Source organism: Bos grunniens, chromosome 15 (genome assembly GCF_055505025.1).
Source record: "Bos grunniens cultivar Pamir isolate PY7600 chromosome 15, Bosgru_T2T1.0, whole genome shotgun sequence".
NCBI lineage: Eukaryota > Metazoa > Chordata > Mammalia > Artiodactyla > Bovidae > Bos > Bos grunniens.
The window spans coordinates 40,986,829-41,010,468 of NC_141179.1; the positions used below are offsets into that span (position 1 = coordinate 40,986,829).

At 51.0% G+C, this 23,640-nt stretch overlaps 1 protein-coding gene across 16 annotated transcripts in view; it reads right to left on the reverse strand.

The window, feature by feature from the left end:
* The window catches only part of MICAL2 (microtubule associated monooxygenase, calponin and LIM domain containing 2), a 240,860-nt gene that overhangs the window by 59,477 nt on the left and 157,743 nt on the right, over positions 1-23,640 (reverse strand). For all 16 annotated transcript variants that reach the window (XM_086340006.1, XM_086340019.1, XM_086340017.1 and 13 more), the window contains 5 exons: positions 13,641-13,821; positions 12,462-12,649; positions 8,781-8,852; positions 3,686-3,819; positions 285-1,632 (listed from right to left, as the gene is read on the reverse strand). In XM_086340006.1, coding sequence (XP_086196132.1) covers positions 285-1,632; positions 3,686-3,819; positions 8,781-8,852; positions 12,462-12,649; positions 13,641-13,821 — 1,923 coding nt within the window. The remainder of the gene's footprint in view (positions 1-284; positions 1,633-3,685; positions 3,820-8,780; positions 8,853-12,461; positions 12,650-13,640; positions 13,822-23,640) is intronic.

Consider the following 23,640-nt stretch of genomic DNA (forward strand, 5'->3'; position numbering starts at 1 on the left):
TATAAAATTTTACGTACAAAATATGTGAAAAATATTCATATGGTCAATGAGTGAGAAAGAGGAGGAATTATGGTTGATACTTTGTCTCTTTCAAAACTTTATACAAATAATTTCAAATTTAATTTTTTTCAGATTTTTTCCCAAATTTTCCAAACTCAAGTTTTCCTACTTTTGTCAGAATTTGAGAAGCAAAATGAGGTGAAAGATGGCTACTTATTAATACAATAAGGATAACTAACTGCCCCGCACGAATGGGAGACTTTTGCTAGGAAAGAAGCACTTACTTGCATCTTTCTCTGGAGAAAGAGGATGGACCCTCTGCCCCAGGCAGGTGCTACTGATTGGCTGCCCCTGCTTCTCTGGGGGCTGGGCATTGCCCATGGGCTGCACCTTCCCCTTGGGGCTGCTGAAGAGGTCTTGGGAGTCCTTTCTTGGTCCAGATTCTTGGAGGGAACTCTCGAAAGATTTGTCTTTGAGTCTGAAGGAGGAGAAGAGTGAGGTCCTTTTCCTGGGAACCCTGGAAGCATCTGGGACTGTCTCCTGCAAACTCACTTTCTCCAGGAGTGTGGGGACATCTTCCATCTTGCCACAGGGTGGGGGCACAAGTGCAGGAAACACCTTGGATGACCGGCTGGGCAAACTGTGAGTGCAAAGGGCGGGGGCAGGAGGGCTCGGGGCTGAGGGCTGGGCAGTCCTTGAAGTCGGGGAGCCCAGGGAGAAGAAGGCTGAGGCCTTGCTTGCCACGTCTCTCTTGGGGGATGGCTGATCACTGTCTTTACTGGAGCTGCTTTTCCGAAAGCTGAATGAGCGAGTGTAAGCATGAGGTGGGCTGGTGGGCAAAGTCTTTGACTCTGGCTTGGCCCAGGCCTTCCTCCCACTGTCAGAGTTGGGGAGGAGCGGCTCCAGGGATCTCCGGATGGCGTTGGCTATAAGCCGCAGTGGAGACTTGGGTGGGGCCATGCTTCGCTCCCCAGGAGCCCGTTCAGCTGGGGCCCCCATCTTCTCCTGAGACTGTCTCTGGGCTGGCAAGGTCTCTTTCTCTGCCAGAGGAAGCAGCAAGGGGCGGACTGGTTTCAGCACATGGCCTCCTGAACCATTTCTAGTGCTCTTTTGGGAAAGTCGTGCTCCGGTTTCCAGGTACAAGTTCTCAAGGTTGGAGTCGTTCCAATCCAACAACCAAGTCTTCTGCTCCGGAGTGAGAACCAACTTCTTTAAGCCTGACTTCTCCTCTGCCAGCTCTAACCCACCATCCTCTACCCTCCTGGGTCTGGTACTCCCTTCTCCAGGCTCCTCTCCAGCCCAGGGAGACAGTGGGTGGTCTGGCAAGCACCTGTCCTTCCCTTCAACGGGGTGTGGGCCTCTGTGGATGCTTCTGATGTCCCTAGGAGGGGCCACTGCCTCCTGACACCCATCAGAAGCCATCTCTGTAGGGCTGGGTGGCCTGGAGCTCTGGAGGCCATTTCCACCAGGCCTCACCAGGCAGTATTCTGTCCGCTCCAGTACCTGCCCACGAGGCAGACGCAGGGGGAGATCCTTGGGTGGTCCATGGGCTTTGGCACGCCTCAGAAAGATGGGGGTGGATGGACTGCAGTGACCTCTGGAGATTTGTGAGGCGGTGTTGGAAACTGCCACCTGGAAGGGACAGGCAAAACCCAGCAGTGATTTAGAAGCTCCCACCATTCACTTACATGAGGAAGGTGCATCGCATCCCACAGCCCCCTCCATTCCTCTCTTCAGATCTCAGACACCCAAAGTCAAAAAGAATTCTGTCTAGGGTGATTTCAGAGGGCCACTCTTCCTTCTAAGTGGCTACCTTGGAATGGGCTAGAATTGGCCCAGAGCCTCCATATCACTGATCAAAGGCTTACCTGAGTCTTAGATTAGGTGGGTAGAAAGCCAGAGGGAAGGCAAAGTCTTTGACAAGCTCCCTGACCAGTGAGGGCAGGGCTAGCCTGGCCCATATGGGTGGGGCCAGGCACATCCGGAGGCTCAGCTATGGTCCCTACCAACAGGCATATTCTATCCATAGGTATGGTTCTCCAACAACCAAGAAACCAAGACTTTTTTCATTGGAGACCATTAAAGAGAGACAACTACCCTCTGGCTTGGAACTGTGGTGGCAGGAAAGACTTTGGGATCTCTCAATAACCCTTTCAGCTATGGTTTTTCATGTATGGAGGTGAGAATTGGATCATAAAGAAAGCTGAGCACCAGAGAATTGATGCCTTTGAATTGTGGTGCTGGAGAAGACTCCTGAGAGTCCCTTGGACAGCAAGGAGATCAAATGAGTCAATCCTAAAGGAAATCAATACTGAATATTTATTGGAAGGACTGAAGCTGAAGCGCCAATAATTTGGCCACCTGATGCAAAGAGCCGACTCTTAGGAAGAGACCCTGATGCTGGGAAAGATTGAGGGCAGGAGAAGTAGGGGGCAGCAGAGGATGAGATGGTTGGATGGCATCACTGAATGGACATGAGTCTGAGCAAACTCCAGGAGACAGTGAAGGACAGGGAAGCTTGGCATGCTGCAGTCCATGGGGTCAAAGAGTCAGACGTGACTTAGCGACTACACGAGGACCCTTTAAAATCTGATTCATGCCTCACCATTGAGAAGGCAATCAATCATTGCCAGCATTCAGGAGCTTGGCCCTTGGCAGAGGGAGAACATAACAGACTTTAGAAGGAATGGTTGTGTCCTGCCCAGAGCTCTGGTCATTGAACAGGAGCTCCTCAGGAGAATGAAATATTCTGTCTTGGATGTTCTACTTCCCAGAGTCTAGAACAGGCTCTGGCAGGTAACGGAGGCTTGATAGATTCATACTGAAGGAAAGAGTCCAATCCTGTCTATATCAGTGATGCCATTTTCTATTCAAGAGGGATGTTGCTCCCAAGGTTCTCAGTTCAGTTCAGTTCAGTCTCTCAGTTGTGTCCGACTCTTTGAGACCCTATGAACTGCAGCACGCCAGGCCTCCCTGTCCATCGCCAACTCCCAGAGTTCACCCAGACTCACGTCCATCGAGTCAGTGATGCCATCCAGCCATCTCATCCTCTGTCATCCCCTTCTCCTCCTGCCCCCAACCCCTCCCAGCATCAGTCTTTTCCAACGAGTTAACTCTTCGCGTGAGGTGGCCAAAGTATTGGAGTTTCAGCTTTAGCATCAGTCCTTCCAAAGAACACCCAGGACTGATCTCCTTTAGAATGGACTGGTTGGATCTCTTTGCAGTCCAAGGGACTCTCAAGAGTCTTCTCCAACACCACAGTTCAAAAGCATCAATTCTTCGACCCCTTGTTCAAGGTTCTCAGCTGCGACCACAGGCGCTCTCCATTCTGTACCTGCCACCCTATAGCTGCCAGCTCCTCAACACCCTCTGTGAGGTCATCAAGGGCAGAGCATAAGCCCGAGCATCTCTGCACCCCACAGTCCAGCCCAGATTCCAGGCCTCGTAAAGTCTGCCGAGTGAGTGAGTGGCTGGCTATGCCCTTGGTGACTGAGAAGGAGCAGAGTGCATTTTTGTGAAAGGTACAAATGAAGAAGCCTGGGGTGGGCTCTTGACAGAGCATCTCTCTGGCCCTGGCTTTGCAACTGGGGTGACCTAAGGATGCTAGGAATCCAGAGCTCAGTGTGGAAGTAGGGGGAGTACAGGCATCATCCTCACGCCTGTGCAGGGCCCTGAGGGCACTTACCTGAGGCAGGGAGGGACTGTCCAAGGCATTCAGGTCACCAATCGAGGAAGAAGAGGGTGGAGAAGGAGAAGGCGGGGGAGGACAAGCTTGCTTTGGAGGCGACACGGTCATTTTGCTGTTCACTGGCATGGAATCTACCAAGGAAAGAATACGCTCTCCATTACGGAGTTGTGGCTTTTCCTTATTTTATCAAGAAAAGGGGAGGTTTATCAGTGAAGCTCCACTCTATAAATTGAGTCAGGAGAGGAAGATGCTGGAGACCAGTTCAGAGGCCCTGGAGCCCAGACCCTGGGACTTGGAAGAACAGGCGCAGGAGTGTCAGATTCCTTAGGGGAAGAAGGTCCCAGGATGCAAAGTCCAAGAACCACTATGTCTCACACGCACAAGAGAATGCTCCCGAGAGAGGGAAGAGGGGTCTCTAGGGTTTTTCTGGGAAACGGACATCTACCTCTAATGTCTGCCCTAAAGCCATCGTGGTGGGGGGCTGGGGCTGCATTAAATTTCGTAGTCAATATAGAGGCCACCTGAGGCCTCTTCCCACAAGAGGCTGGACCATTTGCCATGGGCATGGATGGGATAACACAGGAGAGGCAGTCACAGCTGAGGAAAAGGGCTCCTCCTCTCACGGGTGCGCAAAGCAGCTTTCGGATGAGATGGCCAGCCTGACATGTTAAGAGAACTCGAGGGAGGGAGGTCATAATGAGCATCAAAGCATCTGAAGCATATGGAGTGGGGTTCATGCCAAGCTCCTGTTGGTCAGGGAACAAGCAAGAGAGAGTGCATGTGCTCAGATGGACAGGAGAAAGGAGCGTGCCTGGGACTGAGGATGGGCCTCTTTCTGAACTGTGGGAGCTGAAATCAATTAGTCTAGTTACAACTGAGTTCTAACAGATGTCGCCTACAAGATCAATCTCATTCCCTCTCTCTCCTGAGTGCATGCACCACGTGTGCACATGTACCCTCTAGGAACCTTAAATCGGGGCCTCCCTGCTGGCTCAGTGGTAAAGAATCCACCTGCCAAGGTAGGAGTCGTGGGTTCAATCCTTGAGTCAGGAAGATCCCCTGAAGAAGGAGATGGTAACTCCAGTATTCTTGCCTGGGAAACCCCATGGACAGAGTAGCCTGGTGGGCTACAGTCCATGGTGTCACAAAAGAGTTGGACAAGAACTTAGCGACTCAACAGCAACAAACCTAGACTCTCAAGAGTTTTCTTTCCCTATCACACCATTTCAGTAACCAGTCCTCAAAGGGATTCAGAAGATGCCATGCTCACTTGCAGATTTACCCATCAAGTGTCTGACCCACCAGCCCAGCCAGCTCTCCCGTAAGCCCTCCAGGCACATAAAGGCTGTTCTCCAGGGAACCTCGCAGTAACACCTGTCTGTCTATCCATTCTTGTCAGAATCCTTACTTCTGGCTGCTCGGCTGACCCATTTCCATTTCCCTCCAAGGCATGAGATTTCAGCTTGCTTCTTAACATGATCCCCTGGCCTCAGTTTCCCCAGAGCTTTGGTTGAGAGGCCCTTCCTTTGGGACCCATCCAGGCCAAGCCAAACCCAAGCTCACCACAACAGGAGTTCCTTCCAGACCACCAGGGAGCCACACAGGGGGTTTGTTAGTGCTCTGACCTGCTTTCCTCTCTCAAATGCAAGCATGTTGGAGCATGCATCCCAGGCCTGGGCTATGAAAAGCTGGCCACACACACGGTCAGCAAGCTTCCCAACGGAAGAGCTCCAGGGGGAAAAGGTAACTCAGGGAAACAGGTCTGAGAGTGGCAGGAAGGAGCTGCTCGGGACAAAGGCCACACTGGCTGCCAGGAGCTGACACGGGTTGGGGTGGGCAGCTGGCTGGCCTGCCTGTCACCCCAACGAACCCCCATCTCAGTCCACAATTAGATGGTTTGAGCCTAAAAAGGCAAAAGCTGTGAGTCAGTTGTTGCTGCGCTTCCTGTCCTGGGCTTGCCAAATTCCTGCTAAATTCTTTCTCCTCCTCTTCCTCGCCCCCTCATTCTCCTCTTTCTGCCATCTCCTGAATCAAACTCCTGAACTTGTCCCAAAGGCCCCTCAGCTCCACAGACTGCCTCTTTGTTCCCCTGAGGAGCAATCTGGGAATCTTCTGATACAGAGTCAGGACACCTTGGGAACCAAGCTGACAGGAGAGCCTTGGGGTTCTCAAGGTCATGACCTGGGAGCTCCCCCCTCTCTTCATCTAATTCCCACCCCCACCCAGTGAGTGGGGTCTCTCTCCACACATGGCCTCAAGAGTGAGGCCTCAGAACTGGGAGGCGGCCCTGAGGAGATGGGGGAAGCAACGCACCTGCCATTCCAGTCACAGTCTGGGAGAGGAAGGGGGCGCCAGAGCGCAGCTGAGAGGCGACTGGAAATCTCACCCACTGAGGCCTTTGGGTTCCCTCAGAGGATGGTACCGGGGAGCCTGGAACACCACCCCCTTCACACCCATGCCAGCCAGCTGGTACTGAGCGAGTCACGTAACCCTCAGGTTTCTCATCTGAAAATTGGGAAGCCTAGCGTTTCATGGGGAAGCTGAAGAAATAAAATGGGATTAAAAAGAGGTGCTCAGTGCAGAGCACAAAGTAAATGCCACAGTGAACAGTGAAAGTCACTCAATCGTGTCCGACTCTTGGCAACCCCATGGACTATACAGCCCATGGAATTCTCCAGGCCAGAATACTGGAGTGGGTAGCCTTTCCCTTCTCCAGGGGATCTTCCCAACCCAGGGATCGAACCCAGGTCTCCTGCATTGCAGGCGGATTCTTTACCAACTGACTTATCAGGGAAGCCCTAAATGCCACATGGTAGCTAAATATGAATTCCATTCCCTTCTTCCCAGGCACACAGGTGGTGTCCAATAAAGGCATTGCTGAACTGCTGATGTGTTTCAGGGGAGACTGCACATACCCACCCTGGCCAGGACTTCTGCAACTCAGGGCCCAGAGGCTTCATTTTCACTTACAACTCACATCCTTCCTTGCTGGCCCTTTCTTGTTTTGCTTGAAACCTTGGCATGGTCCAGCCGGGGCTGCCCTGACCTCTGCGGGAGACTCAATCCTGGGTGCCACTGGGCCTTTCAGTCCCATTGTGCGAAGGGGGTTGATGAGCAGACCAGAATCCAGATTGCAGCTCCTCCCATATCCTCCCTGGGTCAGCTGCCTCTTCTTTGGGCCCTCTGGCAATAGAGGCATTTCCCTCTGATCCTAGAGATCATTCTGCTGAGTGTGGTCAGCTGGGGGAGAGTGATAAGGGCAGGCACACAGCCCACTCCATCCACCTGTCTGGGGCTGGGGCCCGAGCCAGCCTTAACAGGCCAGTGAAGGGATAGATGAGACAGTACTCCAAGCTTTGCTCCCTTCTTCAGGACCAGCCTTGCCTACTGGGTTTCCTTTTGGGCACAACGAAGATGACTGGAAAGATGGCTCTGGAGATTTTCACAAAGACTGGGATCCCAGGGTGCAGCTTCCCCAAATTTGGAGCGTAGGCAATTCTTAAATCCTCCCAAAGTCTTGGAGTGCCCTCTAGGGGTGGAGCCTGCTCAGGCTGAAGTCATGTTCTCTGCTCCTACACTCAGTTTAACCAGCTTGGTCCCGGATTCTTTAGCTAGTTCCTCCGTTAATTCATTTATTCATTCTGTAAGCAAGGACTGGGTGCCTCCTCTGCGCCAGGCCCATACTAAGCACTTAGCCCCTAGAAATGATTCAAACTCGAGGCTGGCTCTCAAACCAGCTTTTATATACATTTAAGAAGCAACAGCTGATACTCCTGGGTTAACTAAAGACATAGCTGAGAAACCACGCCACTGCTAAGCAGTCTCCTCTCCCCTGTGCCTCCTCCAGGATCCCCCACCCTGCTGGGAGGGTCACCTACCAGACTCCCAGCTCCCACCGCCCCCCACCCCTCACCACCCGACCAGGACTCCTTGAGGGCGAGGCCGGACCCCTCACACCAGTGGCACTCAGTAAGGAAAGCTGGAAGCGCAGGACAGAATCTGCGCCCAAATTGACCCACCCGTAGAATTCCCGTGGCTGGGGAGAGGTTGAGGTGGGGGAGTAAATGAGATAACATGTGAAAAAGGCCTGACCTGGGCCTTCACTGAAGGTTAATTCCCTCCTCCCCCTTACCTTCCCTGCCTGGAACTACAGAATGGCTCGAGAGTCATTTTAGGTTGTCCCCTGGTCTCAGAATACTGGAGTGGGTAGCGTTTCCCTTCTCAGGCCTGCCCAGGTGTGCGGCCCTGGTCCAGAAGTGCCCATTGTCCCAGCCTGGCCCAAGGGAAAGGGGCTGCAGGTCTTGGGGTTTCAGGGAGAATGACTCACTGGCCAGGAGTCAGTGATGACTCAGAAGGAAGAAGTTAACTAAACTAGCACGCTATTTATTCCAACTTCATTTTGGGGGGGGGGGGGGTCTAACCCAAGGCTTTCCTGGGTCCATCTCTCTTAGAGCAAAGTCTGGAGAGGGAGTGTGAGGGCAGCGATGGGCTTGGAATCAGATGAAGAGTCCGTGCCCGCTCTCAAGATTGGAGAGGGAAATCTCTGCTTGGTAACCAGGGTGGCGCCAGGCGCGGGCTGGCCCTGGGACGTCGCCAACCGTGCGCGCAGTCATTGCGCCCCCTAGTGGGAGCCTGCTGCCTTGGCACCTGCTGCACGTCCTGGTCCTGGCAGCCTGCTCAGAAGTAGGGGGTGGGCGGGTGGATGGGTGTGTGTGGGTGCGTGTTCTTTCATTGCTTTACCCACTACTGCTCAAGGTTAAGCTGACAGCCCCAGCCCAATTCCAGTGAACTGAACCAAAATGTATAGAGCCCCTGGGCCACAGTTTCATCTTTGTTTCAAGAAGCTTGGAGCTCGGGTCCCTTTCAAGTGCAGTTGTAACGTTCTAAGGCTCGCTGAAGGAAGAAAATCCACTGGAAAGTGCTTTGTCTAGTGAGCAGCGGAAATAGAGTCACACATACATTTCTTTCCTTTCCCTTCACATCCAGGAGGCCAGTTCAGAGAGGACATGTGAGGAGTGAGAACAGCTGCCCCTGAGAATTAATCAGACAGCTTCTGCCCGCCCCCACCTTCCCCAGGGAGCTCATGACTCACTGGACTGGAATCTTCTCCCACTCTGGTATTTGCTGGGAGTTGGACACTGGAAACTATTGGCCCGCTGCAGAGCTGTGGTGGGAAAAAGAAAAAGGCAGGGGAGATGAGGAGGGAAGAAGAGTCTGTTAAATGGATAGGACAAATAGGGAGTTGTCTCCTATGGCCCATTTACCAAAAGCTAATAGACTCATGGTCATAATTGACTGAGCCCCTTCCTTTACTCCGGCTGTCCCTGTGTCTATAACACACACCTCCAAGTTTTCATTCATTCAGTCATCAAACAGTTATTGAGACACTGCTGGGGGCCAGGTAATGCCCTCTTTCAGAAAAGATCTCAAATTAAGTGCCATCATTCTAACTCACCCATTGGTAATAAGCATGTGTACTTACATGTTTATGTACATACATGTATACATATATGCCTATATGTACACAGGCATATATAACACATCTGTTTTTAGCAGAGCAGCTCTTTGAAGCTGAAGTCTAACATCAATGCCACAACTGTGTCATAGCGGAACCAGAGCTGCTCTCACTGAAGCCTGGAAGCTGCAGAAAACAGCAACCTCTTTCTGTGTTACCCCCAGAGTCCCCAAGCCCTTTCAATTTTAACTGAACCCCTGTACAATCCATGGCCACGACCCCTCCTCTTGCCCTGGTTCCAATGGAAACACACTTGCAGGATGCTGTGGGCTGGACCTTGAGAATCAGCTGAGCAAAATGAACATCACAGGCAGAAAAAATGGGTCTTGGCCATTTGGGGCCTGAGAGTGGGCAGCGGGATATAAATGTATCCCATTCCCACACTGGACCCTCAAATTTGGCCTCCGTGGTGGCCCTCTTTCCTGGCAGCATCTGGGGGCACTTATGCAAATGCAGATATTGGGCCCCACTCTAGACTCAAGACATCTGAGTCTCTGAAGGAAGGAACCTAGAAACCTGCCTCTTAAATGGTATTATTTAGGAACCACTGAACATGGTGTTTTAGGGGAGCATTACAGAGTGTTTTCTCTGACCTCTATTAGACAGGGCTCAAGTTCTATTTTAAGCCATCATCATGGACATGCTCTATGCTAAAAAACTTTGAGAAGGCGATAGGTTCCTTGATGAGCTGAGGCAGTCCCAGAGTCCTTTCAAAGGTGATAAAACATATATAATATTAAAATCTCCATGTTAACCATTTTTAAGTGTAGAGTTGAGTGGCAGTAAGTACATTCGCATCATTGTACAAACAATATCTCCATCCATCTCCAGAACTTGTTCTTCATTCCAAATGAAAGCCTGTCTCCATTAAACAATAATCCCTAGCCACCCTCTTCCCCCAGCCCCTAGTAACCACTTTTCTATACTCTCTGCCTCTATGACTTGAACTATTCTGGATGCCTCATAGAAGTGAAATCATATAATACTTGTCTCGTGGCTTAGTTTCCCTAGCATAATAACTTACAGGTCCATCCATGTTATAGCATGTGTTGCAGTTTCATTCCTTTTTAAAGATGAATAACATTCCATTGTGTGGATATAGCATGATTTGTTTGTCCATTCACCTGTTGATGGACATTTGGGTCATTAACCTTTCTGCTATTGTAAAAAATGCTGCTTTGAGCATGGTGTACGAATGGTGTACATTTCGTGTACAAATGGAGTCTTTTTAAAGTGATGTCCTGGTATTTTTCAGCATCCCTTCAGCTAAACTCTGAGCCATTTATCTAGGTGAAAAGTGTGATTAACGAAACCCTATAACACCCGCAACATGATGTCAACCCTACATCACCTGCTACAGTGGCAGACTCACCATAACCAGCAACACAAAACACAGCACTTAGACTGTGTCCGAGATTGTAACCTTACGAAGTGGTCTGCTTGGCAATGATGGAAACTACGATGGATGAAGACAAAACCGACAGAAGACTGCTTGAAAGTCATGAGGTCTACCCACTTCTGTCTACTAGGTTTCTTATTCTGGAATTAAACTAGACTGTCAAACAAAATGCTCTGGCCACACTGCCTTGATCTCTCCACTCCACCCCATCCTGGGAGAAACGCTCTAGCTGTCACGCTTCGCTGTCATGCTCTTACCTGCCAGCAAGGGGCGCTGCATAAAACAGCCTTGGGAAAACTATGGCTGCACTTTCTGCAGAGCCATTGTTCAAGACATGGTGGAATATCCCTCTCAGGAAATTTCCATAGGGTGAAGCATTAGGAAAAGTGGGACTGAGACCTGCTGCAAACCAGTGTATTTTTCCCTTGTGAATAATGAGAAATGATTGTCTGTTTCCATTTGAACCATGGCTTCAGGAAAACTCGGTATCAAATAATCCCACTAGAGCAACAGTTTAGGATCATGGTCTGCCCCTCTGAGGTCTATACCTCCTAAACTGGTTTTCACTTTCACATATATATAGATATCTTGAGACTTTATCTTGAGGCGCTCTTTCATATACAGAGACACACAATTTTGTTTTATGCCTCTCTTGTAAATTGCCTAAAATCCCCTGGCAATCGAGGAGAGCGAAGAAATGGAGGGAAGAAATGAAAGGCAGGCAGGCTTCGTATACATAACTGAGGAGGCTGGAGCCCAGGGAGAGGGAGAGGCCTGCGGTACCCAAGCCTCTGTCCTCTGCATGTGCTAATCCTCTCTGGATAGCACCACAAATGGTCCTGAGCAAATGTGTTTGGAGGACAACTTGTCCTTTTAAAAAACAGCTCACATGGGAGGGTGAACTCACAGTTTCCAGGATTCCAGCCCCAGCTCTGGTCTTCCTGTGAAACCATTACTCCCGAGAACATTTCTAGGTTCACGTGGAAGTCCTGCTCTCGGCCACCAGAGGGAAGCACAGGACAGGTGGCGCTACGGCTCTTCCCAGGGCCGCTCAGGCCATTGGTCCTGACGGTGGCAAGTTGCTGTTAGCCTGTTTCTTCACACCCAAGGGTTAGCAGTCACTCTTGACTAACTCAGAACACTCAATCCGAGGCCACCTTTGTTCAAACAAGCTGGAGTGCTGAAGACAACTACTTCTTAGAGTGTGGAGCACCCAGCACCCACTAAGCTGTGAGTCCTTGGGAAAACAGTCCGTTTGTACGCCTGTAAATTGGGCTTCATGCTACTTACCTCACAGGGTCATCCTGAGGATGAAGTGGTGCCATGTACAGGCAAAACCTTGACCAATACAGCACTCAGTGACAGGGCATTTGTTACCACACATTCCACAGGCCCCAGGCACTGACAGTGGCCCTGCGCTGCCCCCAAGGAAACTCCACTGCCCAGCACTACCTGTGGTCCAACAGCAGCTGGACCTTCCCTCGTGGGCCATGGGATGCCAGAGGGCCCCTCAGGAGATATTCACAGAGGAGACTGCTCCAGGCAAGAGGGTCCTAGGCCATCCCCCAGCCCTTATCTCTCCCTGCAACACACGACAGCCAGTCAGGCCCCTCTGCTACCTTCCCACTTGAGATTCCAAAGCTTCCTGTGGAGAGGGAGGCTGGCCCTACGTCCAGTCCCCTCACACCCAGTGTCCCAGCTCCACCGCCTCTGAGCCTGAGGGCCAGACGTACTGTCCCACGGTCCTCCATGAGGAAACACTGGCTGTGAGAGTCAGTCTCTGCCCCCTTTCCCACTCCTGGCCCCGTGTCCTAGGGTCAGGCAAGCCTGTCTCTCTCCCAGGCAGGCTCTCTACTCACCAGGCTCAGCTTCGGGCTCCCCGAGGTCATGTGGAGAGACTGCCCTGGGCAGGGCCTCCCTCAGGGAGCTGTGCCGGGTGAGGGGCTTCAGGAGGGGTGGGAGCTGGAGTTCCGGTTGCTGGGGTCTTTCATCAAAGGGCTCCACACTGGAGGCCTCACTGTCACCATGGTCCAATTCTGCATCGGAGCTGGAGGGGGAGGGACAGAACAGGTGAGCTTGGAGGCCTGCACTCCCCATCCCCCACCACGCTGTGCCCTGCCCAGCACTGCCTCCATCAGACAAAAGGCTTCCAGGGAAAGGGCTGTAGTTTAGTTACCTCTGTGCCTGGCACCCAGCCTCTGGCTTGGTTCTGGGCTGAACTGTGTCCCCCCAGATTCATAAGAAGTCCTAACTCCAAGTACCTGGGAATGGGACTGCTTCTATAGACAGGGTCTTTACAGAAGTCATTAATTTAAAATGAGGTCATCAGGCTGGGCCCTAATCTAATCTGGCAGGTGAAAGTGAAAGTCGCTCAGTCATGTCTGACTCTTTATGACCCCACGGATGGTAGCCCACTAGATTCCCTGGTCCATGGGATTCTCCAGGCAAGAATACTGGCGTGGGTTGCCATTCCTTTCTCCAGGGGATCTCTCCCACTCAGGGATCGAACACAGGTCTCTTGCATTGCAGACAGATTCTTTACCATCTGAACCACCAGAGAAGCCTAATCTGGCAGGAGTCCTTATGATTTTCCTTACAAGGAAATTTAGACACAGGTATACATAGAAGGAAGGGGCTTCACAGGTGGTAAAGAACCCGCCTGCCAATGCAGGTGATATAAAAGATGCAGGTTTTGATCCTTGGGTAGGGGAGATTCCCTGGAGGAGGGCATAGCAACCTGCTCTAGTATTCTTGGTTGGAGAATCCCCATGGACAGAGGAGCCTGGCGGGCTACAGTCCATAGGGTCACAAAGTCAGACACTACTGAAGTGACTCAGCATGCACTCATACATAGAAGGAAAATGCCGCATAAGTGAGAAGACCACCATCTCCAAGCTGAGGAGAAGGGCCTGGAATAGTCTCCCCTCATGATCCTCAGAAGGAACCAAGCTTCAAGTGAGTAGGGAGAAGACTAGTGCCCCAGAGCTTTCTGCTTGCCCAGCCCACCCTGCCCCCGTCCTACAGCAGTGGAAGCGTACCTGCTGTCATCGCTGGTGACCAGGACGCGTACGGCCAGCACGTCCTGTCCAACCACATCCTCCCCAGGGCTGATTCTCACTGCGGTCCACTCAGAGGGCAGGGGGGAGGCGGCTCCACCTGCCACATCCCCAGGCTCGGGCTCCGGGACGCTCTTGGGCTTCTTGGGGGAGGTCGGCTCATCTGTTGAAAGGAGAAGAGGGTCTAGAGAGATGGTGGGAATGGACAGCCCTGCAGGGAGCCTGCCCTTCCTCCAGAGGCTTGGGTGGGCACTCCAAGATAGACCTCCTCCTCCATGCCATCACCGGGTCCCCACCACTCAGCCCACCAGACATCCCAACATTTAGAGCACACATCTTGTGTGCTGGGCATGAACACACACACCATCCCATTTAACCCATAAAGGAGGGTTGAAACGTGCAGAGGGCCCACCAGACTCTGCACTGCTCTTGTCAAAATCACACTGTGCTGCTAAACCCAGCGGTAGCTTCTCATTTCTCCTCTTACTTGACACAACAGCAGCCTCTGGCCCAGCTGATCACTTCCTCCTTCTAGAAGCAGTTTTTCTTTCAGGACAGCGTAGCTGGCTCCCTCCTCCCCATTGGCTATCCCCTTCTCTGTTTCTTTCAGTGTTCCCCTTTCCCCAGGACCTGACCCGTTAGCACTGGAAGGTCCCAGGACTCAGTGTTTGAACTGCTTCTCTTCTCATCTACACTCATGTCCTTGATGACCTTATTCATGACTTTAAATAACCCCAGACAGCAGGGACTCGCACATCTCTCTGTCCAACGTGGACATTCCCCTGAATGTAGATGCATGCACACCAAGGCTTTCTTGGCATCTCCAGGGAGATGTCCAATAGATACCTTAACCTCACATGCATGGAAATCTCCGTCTCCACCTCTCCCCAAGCCTGCCTCCCCATGGCCCTCCCATCTCCGTAAATGGCAACTGGGGCCGCTGGTTGCTCCAGTCAACACTGCAGTGGCATTCTTGACTCCTTTCATTCTTTCACTCTTCACTCGAGCTATCAGCAGATCCTGATACCTTGGCTCTACCTTGAAAATACGCCAGGAATCCAGGCACCTGTCACCACCTCCTCTGTTACCACCCTGGCCCTAGCGGCCACCATTTCGTCTGGATTATAGATACAGACGCTGCTAGTTTCCCTGCTTTCCCTCTGGCCGCGCCCACCCTTCAGTCTGTTAGCAACAGCTGCCGAGTGACTGTTAAAACTGCTATATGATGCAGGCAACCCGAAGCTGGTGCTCCGTGACAACCTAGAGGCGGGGATGGGGAAGGAGGTAGGAGGGGGCTTCAAGAGGGAGGGGACATAGGTATACCTATCGCCAATTCATGTTGATGTATGGCAAAAAACCATCACAACATTGTAAAGCAATTATCCTCTAGTTAAAAAGTTTTTAAAAACTAAAAAAAAAAAAAAAGGAAGTCAGACAATACCAGCACCTCCTCTCACAATCCCCCAGGATCCCTGTGATCTCATCTTCCAGTGCTTCCCCTGGCTCTCTGCTCCGACCACATGAACACCATGCTGACTCTCCCACACTCAGCCCTCCCCCGTCTCAGCCCCCAGCTCAGAGGTTCTTGCCTCTTCCTCGGAGACACTGTCCCCAAACAGCAGGGCTTGCTCACCCACTACCTTCAAGCCTTCAGCCAGCTGTTGCCTTCTCAAGTAGGTGATCCCAATCATCCTCCTCAAATGCGAACCCACACCCTCAGGGCTCTCCTTTCCTTTTACTTTTATCCATAGCATATCACACCTTCTAATGAACTACACACATTCCCCATTTATTTTGTTGTTATCTCTCTCTCCCATGCCGAGAATAAAGGCAGTGATTTTTGCCTATTTCTTTCTTGCTAGTATTGTGCCTGGTGAAGAGTAGATGCTCAATAAATACCTGTTAAATGAATCAATGAATCAGTTGGTGAATAAATGAGCAAGACAGGCAGCCCGGGCCCCAGTTCCCTCTTGGCCACAAGCTAGCTCAGTGATGTCCTCTCTGGTCACAGTGGGAAAGGAGTCCTTTCTCCTAAGGATGACACTGCACTTGATCTTGGTTCCCCCTACACATCCCCCAAGGTCATTATCTCTTCTTCCTGTGTCATTAAGTCTTTGTCTCCTGCATCTTTTCCATAAGCGTTTACATACTCTACCATTTTAAGAAAACTGTTTTTATTCCCAGTCCTCCCATCCCCGCTCACAGCCAACTCTTCTTCCTTCCTAGCTAGTCTTCTTGGCAGAGTTTGTCGCACTCACTTTCTCCATTTCTTCACCTCGCATCACTCACTCCTCAATCCCTTATAATCCTGCCTATACCTCCACTATCCAAATGACCCCCAACAGAGTCCCTAGTGCCCTCCTTGTTTCTAAATCCAATTCTCTGGGCTTTGGGGCCCTCCTGCAGCTCTTGTACTCTGCTCCTCGCTGCTCCCAGGCTCACTTTCTCTCCCTGCCTTGCAGACCGTTCCATCTCAACCATTCTGGCTTCTAGCCAACCCTTAAATGATAGGTTCTTCATGCTTCCACCTAGGCCCTCTCATTTTTTCACCCACACGCTCTTTCTGGGAAATGTTATCTACTCCCTAATTCTATTGACCATCTGTGAAGATAATTCATTTTGAGTTTTATGTGCAAAGCCGCACATTTTAAAATATTGTACAGGTCCAATAACACATGTTTACAAGCAGATGCAGCCAGGTGGTCACTGGTTTGTAAGCCCTGGTACAGTGCATGCTTGCTTGTGAGGACATGTATGCACCCTTCTGCATTGGTGAGGCTGTAGATGGAGGGGATGCATTTGGGGAGTAAGTGTTATAATTGAATACTTGACTGTGTAGTAATAATAATAGCAGCAGCTTTTACTGAGTACTTTTATGAGAATTTTAGCATGTAATAAGTCTATTAAGTGTCACACAAGATTCTAGGAAAAGAAGTATTATCCCCATTTTGCTGCTGAGAAAACAGGTGTACAGAGAGGTTAAGAGACCAGCACTCAGTAGTATATTTCATCAGAGGATGAGGCCTAGTCTGTGTGTCTGTGAGCAGAACAGTAGTGCAAATGGGCCCCAATATGCATGGGGGTTATTATATGAGTTTGGACTGGGATGCGTCCCCAGTTCTTCAGTCCCTCCCTGTAACAGAGTTGTAGTTTGTCCTATGACCTTGCAGTCCTTCCCACTAAACAGGTGGGGTGAACTTCTCTGTCCAGTTGCCCTGAGGCTTGGCCCTGAGCCTTGCTTTGACCAGCGAAAATCAGTGGGCATGATGTGAGCTGCAGCTTTCAATGCCCTTGCTGTTTGGCTAGTCCACTTGCACACCTGTTTGCTGGCCATGCGAAGAGCTTGTCCCTGGTGACTACTGCCCTTTTAGCCTAGGGTCCCTGACTGTGGCACATGGGGCAGATCTGGAGCCAGCCTACAGCCTGGCTGATCCCATGGAATCCCAGGCTAACTTTACACCTGCAGCCTGAAGCAGAGCCACTCAGCCAAGCCAGAGACCCACAAGCAAGAAAAAATGACATTACACGATACTAAGGTTTGGGAGGTTTGTTACACAGAGTTGCTGCTGCAGAGACCTGGCTCTATACATGGTTCACTGTGAGTATAGATGTGTGTGCCTGTGAGCTGTGTGAGCAGCTATTTGCATAGTCAACGGAAGCTATTGTGCTCTTCTCTGATCCAGGTTGTACTGGGGATTTGAAGATGAGTCAGCCATGGTCTGCCTCAAAGCACCTCTTTCTGCCCCACAGGAAAAAGGTCTGTTCACAAATACCTGTGTTATAAGGTAGACCCAAAAGAGTGAGGCAAAGATGAGGTGTGAGTGGAGGGAGGTCAAACTTCCATGCAATGAAGACTTTGGTTACAAGGCGCCGTTTCAATGGGGCTTGAGGATGAGTAGGATTTGAACAGGGAAAGGAGAGGTGGTGCTCCAGGGGGCAGACCCCTGGGAGCAAAAACAAAGTGGAAAAGCACTGCCACCTGCATAGGAATGGAAACTAAGTCCACACGACTGGAGGGCAAGAGTGTAGAGAAAAGAAGCCAGTGGGAAATGACTGCATTGACACCAGACCGGGAATGGTGAGGTGAAGGGTGGGTTTTGCTCTGGGAGCAACCACTGAAGGGCTGGAAGCTGGCAGTTGGCATCATCAGATTTGCCTCCAAGAAAGACAGCTCTGGTCACAGAGTGGAAGGTGGATGGAAGGACCCACAAGGAGGAGAGAGGAGAGAGGGATACCAGTGAGGAGGCAGCTGTGATGACTGGAGGAGACCTATCAGCTGAGCACACAGGGCGGAGAAGAGGGGAGAGGGAGTGGAGAGCAGTTTGGCCCCATGGGTGGCTGCACGCAGTGGAGGTGAGCTGTGCCAGGCGGCAGACACACACCCACTATATCTCAGAGGCCAGCCCAAACCTGCAAAAACACCCAGGGTCTGCTTTCCTCCTCCTTCTCTCTCCTGGAGAGTTTTGTCTTTGCCGGCAGGGCTGAGGGATAGATCAGAGTAAGGCTGGCTCCCTGGCTTCTGAAGGGGTGGGGATGTGGCTGAATGAAGATCCAGTGCAGCAGGGTCAGGGCCAGTGTCTCTCACAGGAGAGCCTGGGTATCAGTGGAGGGGCAGGGGCCAGGGAGCACCTGGTCACAGAGACTTGTGGAAAAGAAGCTGGTGCTTCCTCTGGTCACCACCCCGCGCAGGCAGAAGACCCCCAAGGAGGACATGCTCCTCCCTTCTGCCCCACAAGGCCCAGCAACTGCTGGGTCTCAGGTTCAGCGCTGCCCCAAGAGGAAATTTCCACTCAAGCTTCTATTGCAGATACTTCTTTGCATTCCCCTGAGGATCCCCAGCCAGACCAGTAGCGATAGTCCTAGTGGTACTAGTACTTGTAACAGAAGTGATCGAAAAGCAATAACAAAAGCAGCCCCAACTCATCACCTGGGGCCACAGGCCTGTCTAGGAGTTTACATTCATCTTCTCTGATATCCCCCGGTCCTGAAAAGATGCTATGGTCATCTGCACTGCATGAGTGGCAGAATGCAGAGACCAGAGTAACTCAACCAGGGCCACCCCAAGGGTGAGTGGGATCGGCCAGCCCTGGCACAGAGCAGCGTGTCTGTGACCAGCCCCCAGTAACGGGCCTGGGTGTGCTCACTGGTGCCGCCTTCCCCAGGCCCAGCTGCTCTTTGTCCTAGGCTTTGCCTGAAGTCATCAGTGCTCATAGGGAGAATTCAGTGGGGCTGGGAGCTGCCAGGGGAGGAGGTGTCTGGTTGTGGAGGGTGAGGATGATCCAGCCCTTCCCAGGGCAGCCGCCCCAGCCTCCGGGAGGGAAGGAAATCTGCTCAGAGCTGAACATCTCAGTCTCCTCCCATTGCTCAGGCCAGACACCTGCTCCCTGGAGAAAGAGGAGACTCCAGAGGCAGAGGCAGGCAGTGTCCAGGGAAATGTCTATCCTCACTTGGCCCCAAGCAGCCAAGTCCTGAGGCTCTTTTGTGGCCAGGCCCCTCCAGGCCTTGCCCCTCTTTCTGCTGGCAAACTTGTTCCCATTTTCTCCCCAAGTCTGGAGACCCTCCATTCTCCTCCAGAACCCAGGAAGAAAACGAAGCAACAGGTTCTCCTGGGTACTGTCATTAAGCCTGTTTTACAGATTAGGAAACTGAAACTCAGAGATGTTATCTCACTGGTCCAAGGTCACACAGCTCCTAACTGCCAGAGCCACTTTTGGCTCTGGGCTTGTAAAAGCTCCCTCTGCTCTCTTGCCCATTGTTCTCTTGGAAGAGAGAAGTTTAACAAGAGCAATGAAAGTTTATCAGTCAAGAAAATAGAACCCAAGTCAGGGAGTTCAACAGAGTAAAGTTAATAAAGGAAACGAATAATGATTGGTCAAAGTTTTTTTGAGTTATTTGACGGAAAAGTCAAATAGGGATGACAAGGCAATGCACAGATGAGTAATAATAGGAAGCTACTGGCAAGGGGGACTCTGGGAGGAGCTGGTGCTATGAGCCCAGAGGCCAGGGCCACACATTAGGTGGTGGGTACCATAGGAAGTAGACAGCACTGCCTGGGATGCAGAGTGATGGAGGAATACCCTGGCTTCTCCCTTGATCCTACCCTCCAATCCCTCACTAGTAATGTCTCCACAGTCAAACTTAATAGGAAACCAGTTGCAAAGGAGCTTGGGAGATGTAGTTTGCAGGGGTTACACCTCTACGGTAAAGCGTCTGCCTGCAATGTGGGAGACCTGGGTTCAATCCCTGGGTTGGGAAGATCCTCTGGAGAAGGAAATGGCAACCCACTCCAGTATTCTTGCCTGGAAAATTCCATGGATTGAGGAGCCTGGTGGGTTACAGTCCATGGACTCGCAAAGAGTTGGACACGACTGAATGACTTCACTCACTCACTCACACCTCTAATACAGAGCAGAGCAGGGGAAAGACAAGGAGTGCGCCCGAGAGCAAACAGGCAGCTGTCCAGGGTACTAAGCGTAGTGCAGTCTCCTGGACTGTGATAAGTGAGGGGACACTGACAGGCCCCCAGCAGGATGGGCGAGGGCCCTGGGAAGGAGCCTGTGTCCAGCATTCCCTCCACCCAACTGCCCTAGGAGGGATCTGTCCATCTAGTACCAAGGGCCTTTGCAGTGCATGTCCCTTTCAAAGACACAGGCACAGGTGTCTAAAGACAGCACGGTTGCCATCCTGGAGGAGAGTATGCTACTAGGAATCCCAGTTTCCAGGGGCTTTCAGGGGATGAGTACACTGATGGGTGGCCCTGGGCCCACCTGCCATGCTGGGGCATGGCTCTCCTGCCTAGTGGCATTCTCATCAGGCGTCCCCAGGCTGACCATGGGGCATGTTTGTGTGCAGACATGTGTACTCGGGCTCACCCTCTCCTGCTTTGAATCAGTGTGAGCAGTCTTCCTCCAAGGACCCTGCTTGGCTTTAGCAGCAACTTCTGTGCAGAAACCAACTCAAGTAAACTAAAAGCCAACCAGAAGGAGGACCCAGCCCTTCCTTTGCTCACAGCCCTCGGCAGAGCTGATCTGCTCATCTCACAGAGCCCTCTGCCCAGACACACCATGAAAACACCAGCTACAGATGGGCCCCCAGATTGGCCTGAGCCCTCCGAGCAGCAAGGCCTCCTCCATCAGGGCTGGGAGGAAGGAATGGTACATGAGGTGTCTTTCCAACAGTGTATTGGCCCGAAGGCAGAGAGGAAGCTGACTTTCCTACTTGTGTTTGGCTCACAGTGCCAGCTTTGGAGATCTTGGAGATCAAGAGATCTTGGACTTTGGAGTCCAAGCTTTGGAGTCAAGAGATTTTGACTCTTCTCTTCTTCCTTCTCCTGCCCATGCTGGCCAACCTTGGGCCTCCAGCTTCCAACATACTTGCTCTGACACGCAGCCAAGAGAGGCTGTGTGCAGATTATATCCCTTGGAGGCAAAATGGAAGCTAAACCAAAACTCCCTTCTCCCAGTCAATCCAAAGGCTCTGCGGAGGTAGCAAGACACAATGCCTACTGCTCTCACGGGTTCTCTCTGCTCCTGTGACCTGACACCAGTAAGACCATCTCAGGCCCCAGATGGCCACAGGCTCCCTAGTCAGAGGAGTCAGAGGTCCAGGCTGGAAGGCAGGACCTTTATTTATTCCACAAATATTTATCGAGGGTCTGCTATGTGCCAAGCACTGGTCTACCTGATGGGTGTATACGATTGTTCCAAAGAAACAAAGACTCCCACCCTTGAGGAGCTTATGTTCAATAAGAAGGAAAACATAAACAATACATACAGGTAGTAAGTGACTTATATAATACAGTTGGAGGTGATAAGTATGACGGAAAAAATAAATGGTAGGGGGATCAGGAGAGCTGGGGGTGCAGGTCGTGGTATTAAAGGTGGACCTCACAGGGAGGGAGACACGGAAACAAAGAGATCAGTCATATGGATACCAGGAAACGGTGTTCCTGGCAGAGAGAAGAGCCAGTGCAAATGCCGCATGGCAGAGGCCAGCGTGGCTGGGACACAGCATATGAGGCGGAGCAGGTCAGAGTAACAGGGGCCAGACTGTACAGAACCGTCTGACTCCACCATATGCCTCTGAGCTGGGCAGCCATTGGAGTTTTGAGCAGAGGAGAGATCAGATTTAAGTTCTAACAGAATTACTCCAGCTGTTGGGTTGAAAATAGGTTGAATGGCATAGGGAGAGCTCTCTATAAGAAGGGCTTGTAGGAGGTCACCGGAAAAACGTGGGAAGAAATAATAGTGGTTGGGACCAGGCAGTAGCATGGAGGTGGTGAGATGCAGACAGAGTCTGGCTGTACTTGGAATTCACTAGCAGACTGGATGCAGGACCAAGAAAAGAAGAGCCAAGAATGACTCTAACCAAGGCTCTGAGCTGAGCAACAAGAAGAACAGAACTGCCATTTCTGGAGACTGTGAAGGCCAAGGGTGGAGTCTGGCTCAGGGGAAGATCAGAGGTGGACATCTAAGTTGGAGACTCTGTGCAGAGAGCGAAGTGGAGATGGTGAGCAGGCAGCCCATGGCAGAGCTGGAGACAGCTCCTCTGCTGAGACTCAAGACACTCACTAAAGCAAAACTAAAATGCAGGTGGTGGGAGAGAGGGGCTCAAACTGAGGCCAGAATGTCCAAAGGGAAGAACGAGTTACCTTCCAGAGAGCTGGGGGACTGGAAGACTAGAGAGCAATAGGTGTTGCCACCCCATGTGAACCGAGACCCGTTTAGTTCTCAGAAGTCCTATCAGACTCTGAGTCTCTCTGACCCAGAATGCCTCCCTCAGGACACTCTCTGCTGCATGAAACCAGGAAAGTTCACCCTATAACTCAGCAAGAGCCCTTGCTGGGCACGCTCACAGACTCCGCCTTCACAAAACCCTCAGCCAGAGGCATTGCTAGCTCCATTCACAGAAGGGACTTGCCCAGTGCTTCTGAGTCAGTACAAAGTGTTGGGGTCAGAGCTGGGCCTTCAGCCAAGTCCAAGGCCTTGCTCTATGCCAAGGCCTTTCCTGTGAGCAGCACTAGATTCCTGGCCTGAGCCTTGGACAGGTGAAGATGCTTAATAGTTGAAGATCCTGCTCTAGGGCGCCTCTAGTTTCAGTATCAACCCAAGGAGGTAAAGAGCTAATCAGGTACCACACAGGAACTCTTCGACTCCTTGGAAACACTGGCCTTGGGCAGTGAAAGTACCAGTTGCTTCTTTTACTTATTTAAGGGATTAAAGGAAAAGCCCTGAAAGCAAATGAGTTCACAGAAATAGAGGAGAGCAGCCCATGCTCACCCACTTCACTTGACTCACTTACCCTACTCTGTATTCAGGTTGCAGGGACTTCCTTTCTCTGGCCGGATTATTTCTTTAGGATCAGTTCCTGGGGTGGGATTTCTGGGCCCAGAGGTCAGAATCCCTTTTTTTGGGTCTTAATAATCGTTACCATATTGCTTTCCAGAAAAGATTGTCCCCATTTAACTTTTCACTTAATACTAGTGATTAAGTCTGCATTTTTTTCTTACAAATCTATTCACTATTCCTTTACTTATTTAGTGGGTACAGCATGATTAATTTACATTCCTTTGAAAGCCAGGTTAGAACATTTTTGGAAATGCTTGCTGTCTCAGTGTTTTAAAATTTGCTTGACTGTGAACTATTCATGCATAGCCTTTGCCCGTTTATCACTGGGTCTTTAATCAACAAATACTACCTACATGGGCAAGGTGCCTGAGACCACTGCTTTGCAGGAACTTTCTAAATGCCACAGCAATGAACATCTTTGTTATCACATCAAATTCAGATTTTCCCCTGGTCTGCCTGCCTATTGACTATTTTTTTACTTTTTGCACATTAAGTTTTAAAAAATGTTTATAAGTCAGATCTGTGCCACGTTTCCCCTCTGAGATTTTTTCCATCAGAGATTTTAAAGTTTAGAAAGTCACCACTCCATTATCTGACCAATACTTAATTCTATTATTTACATTTTTATTTTAATT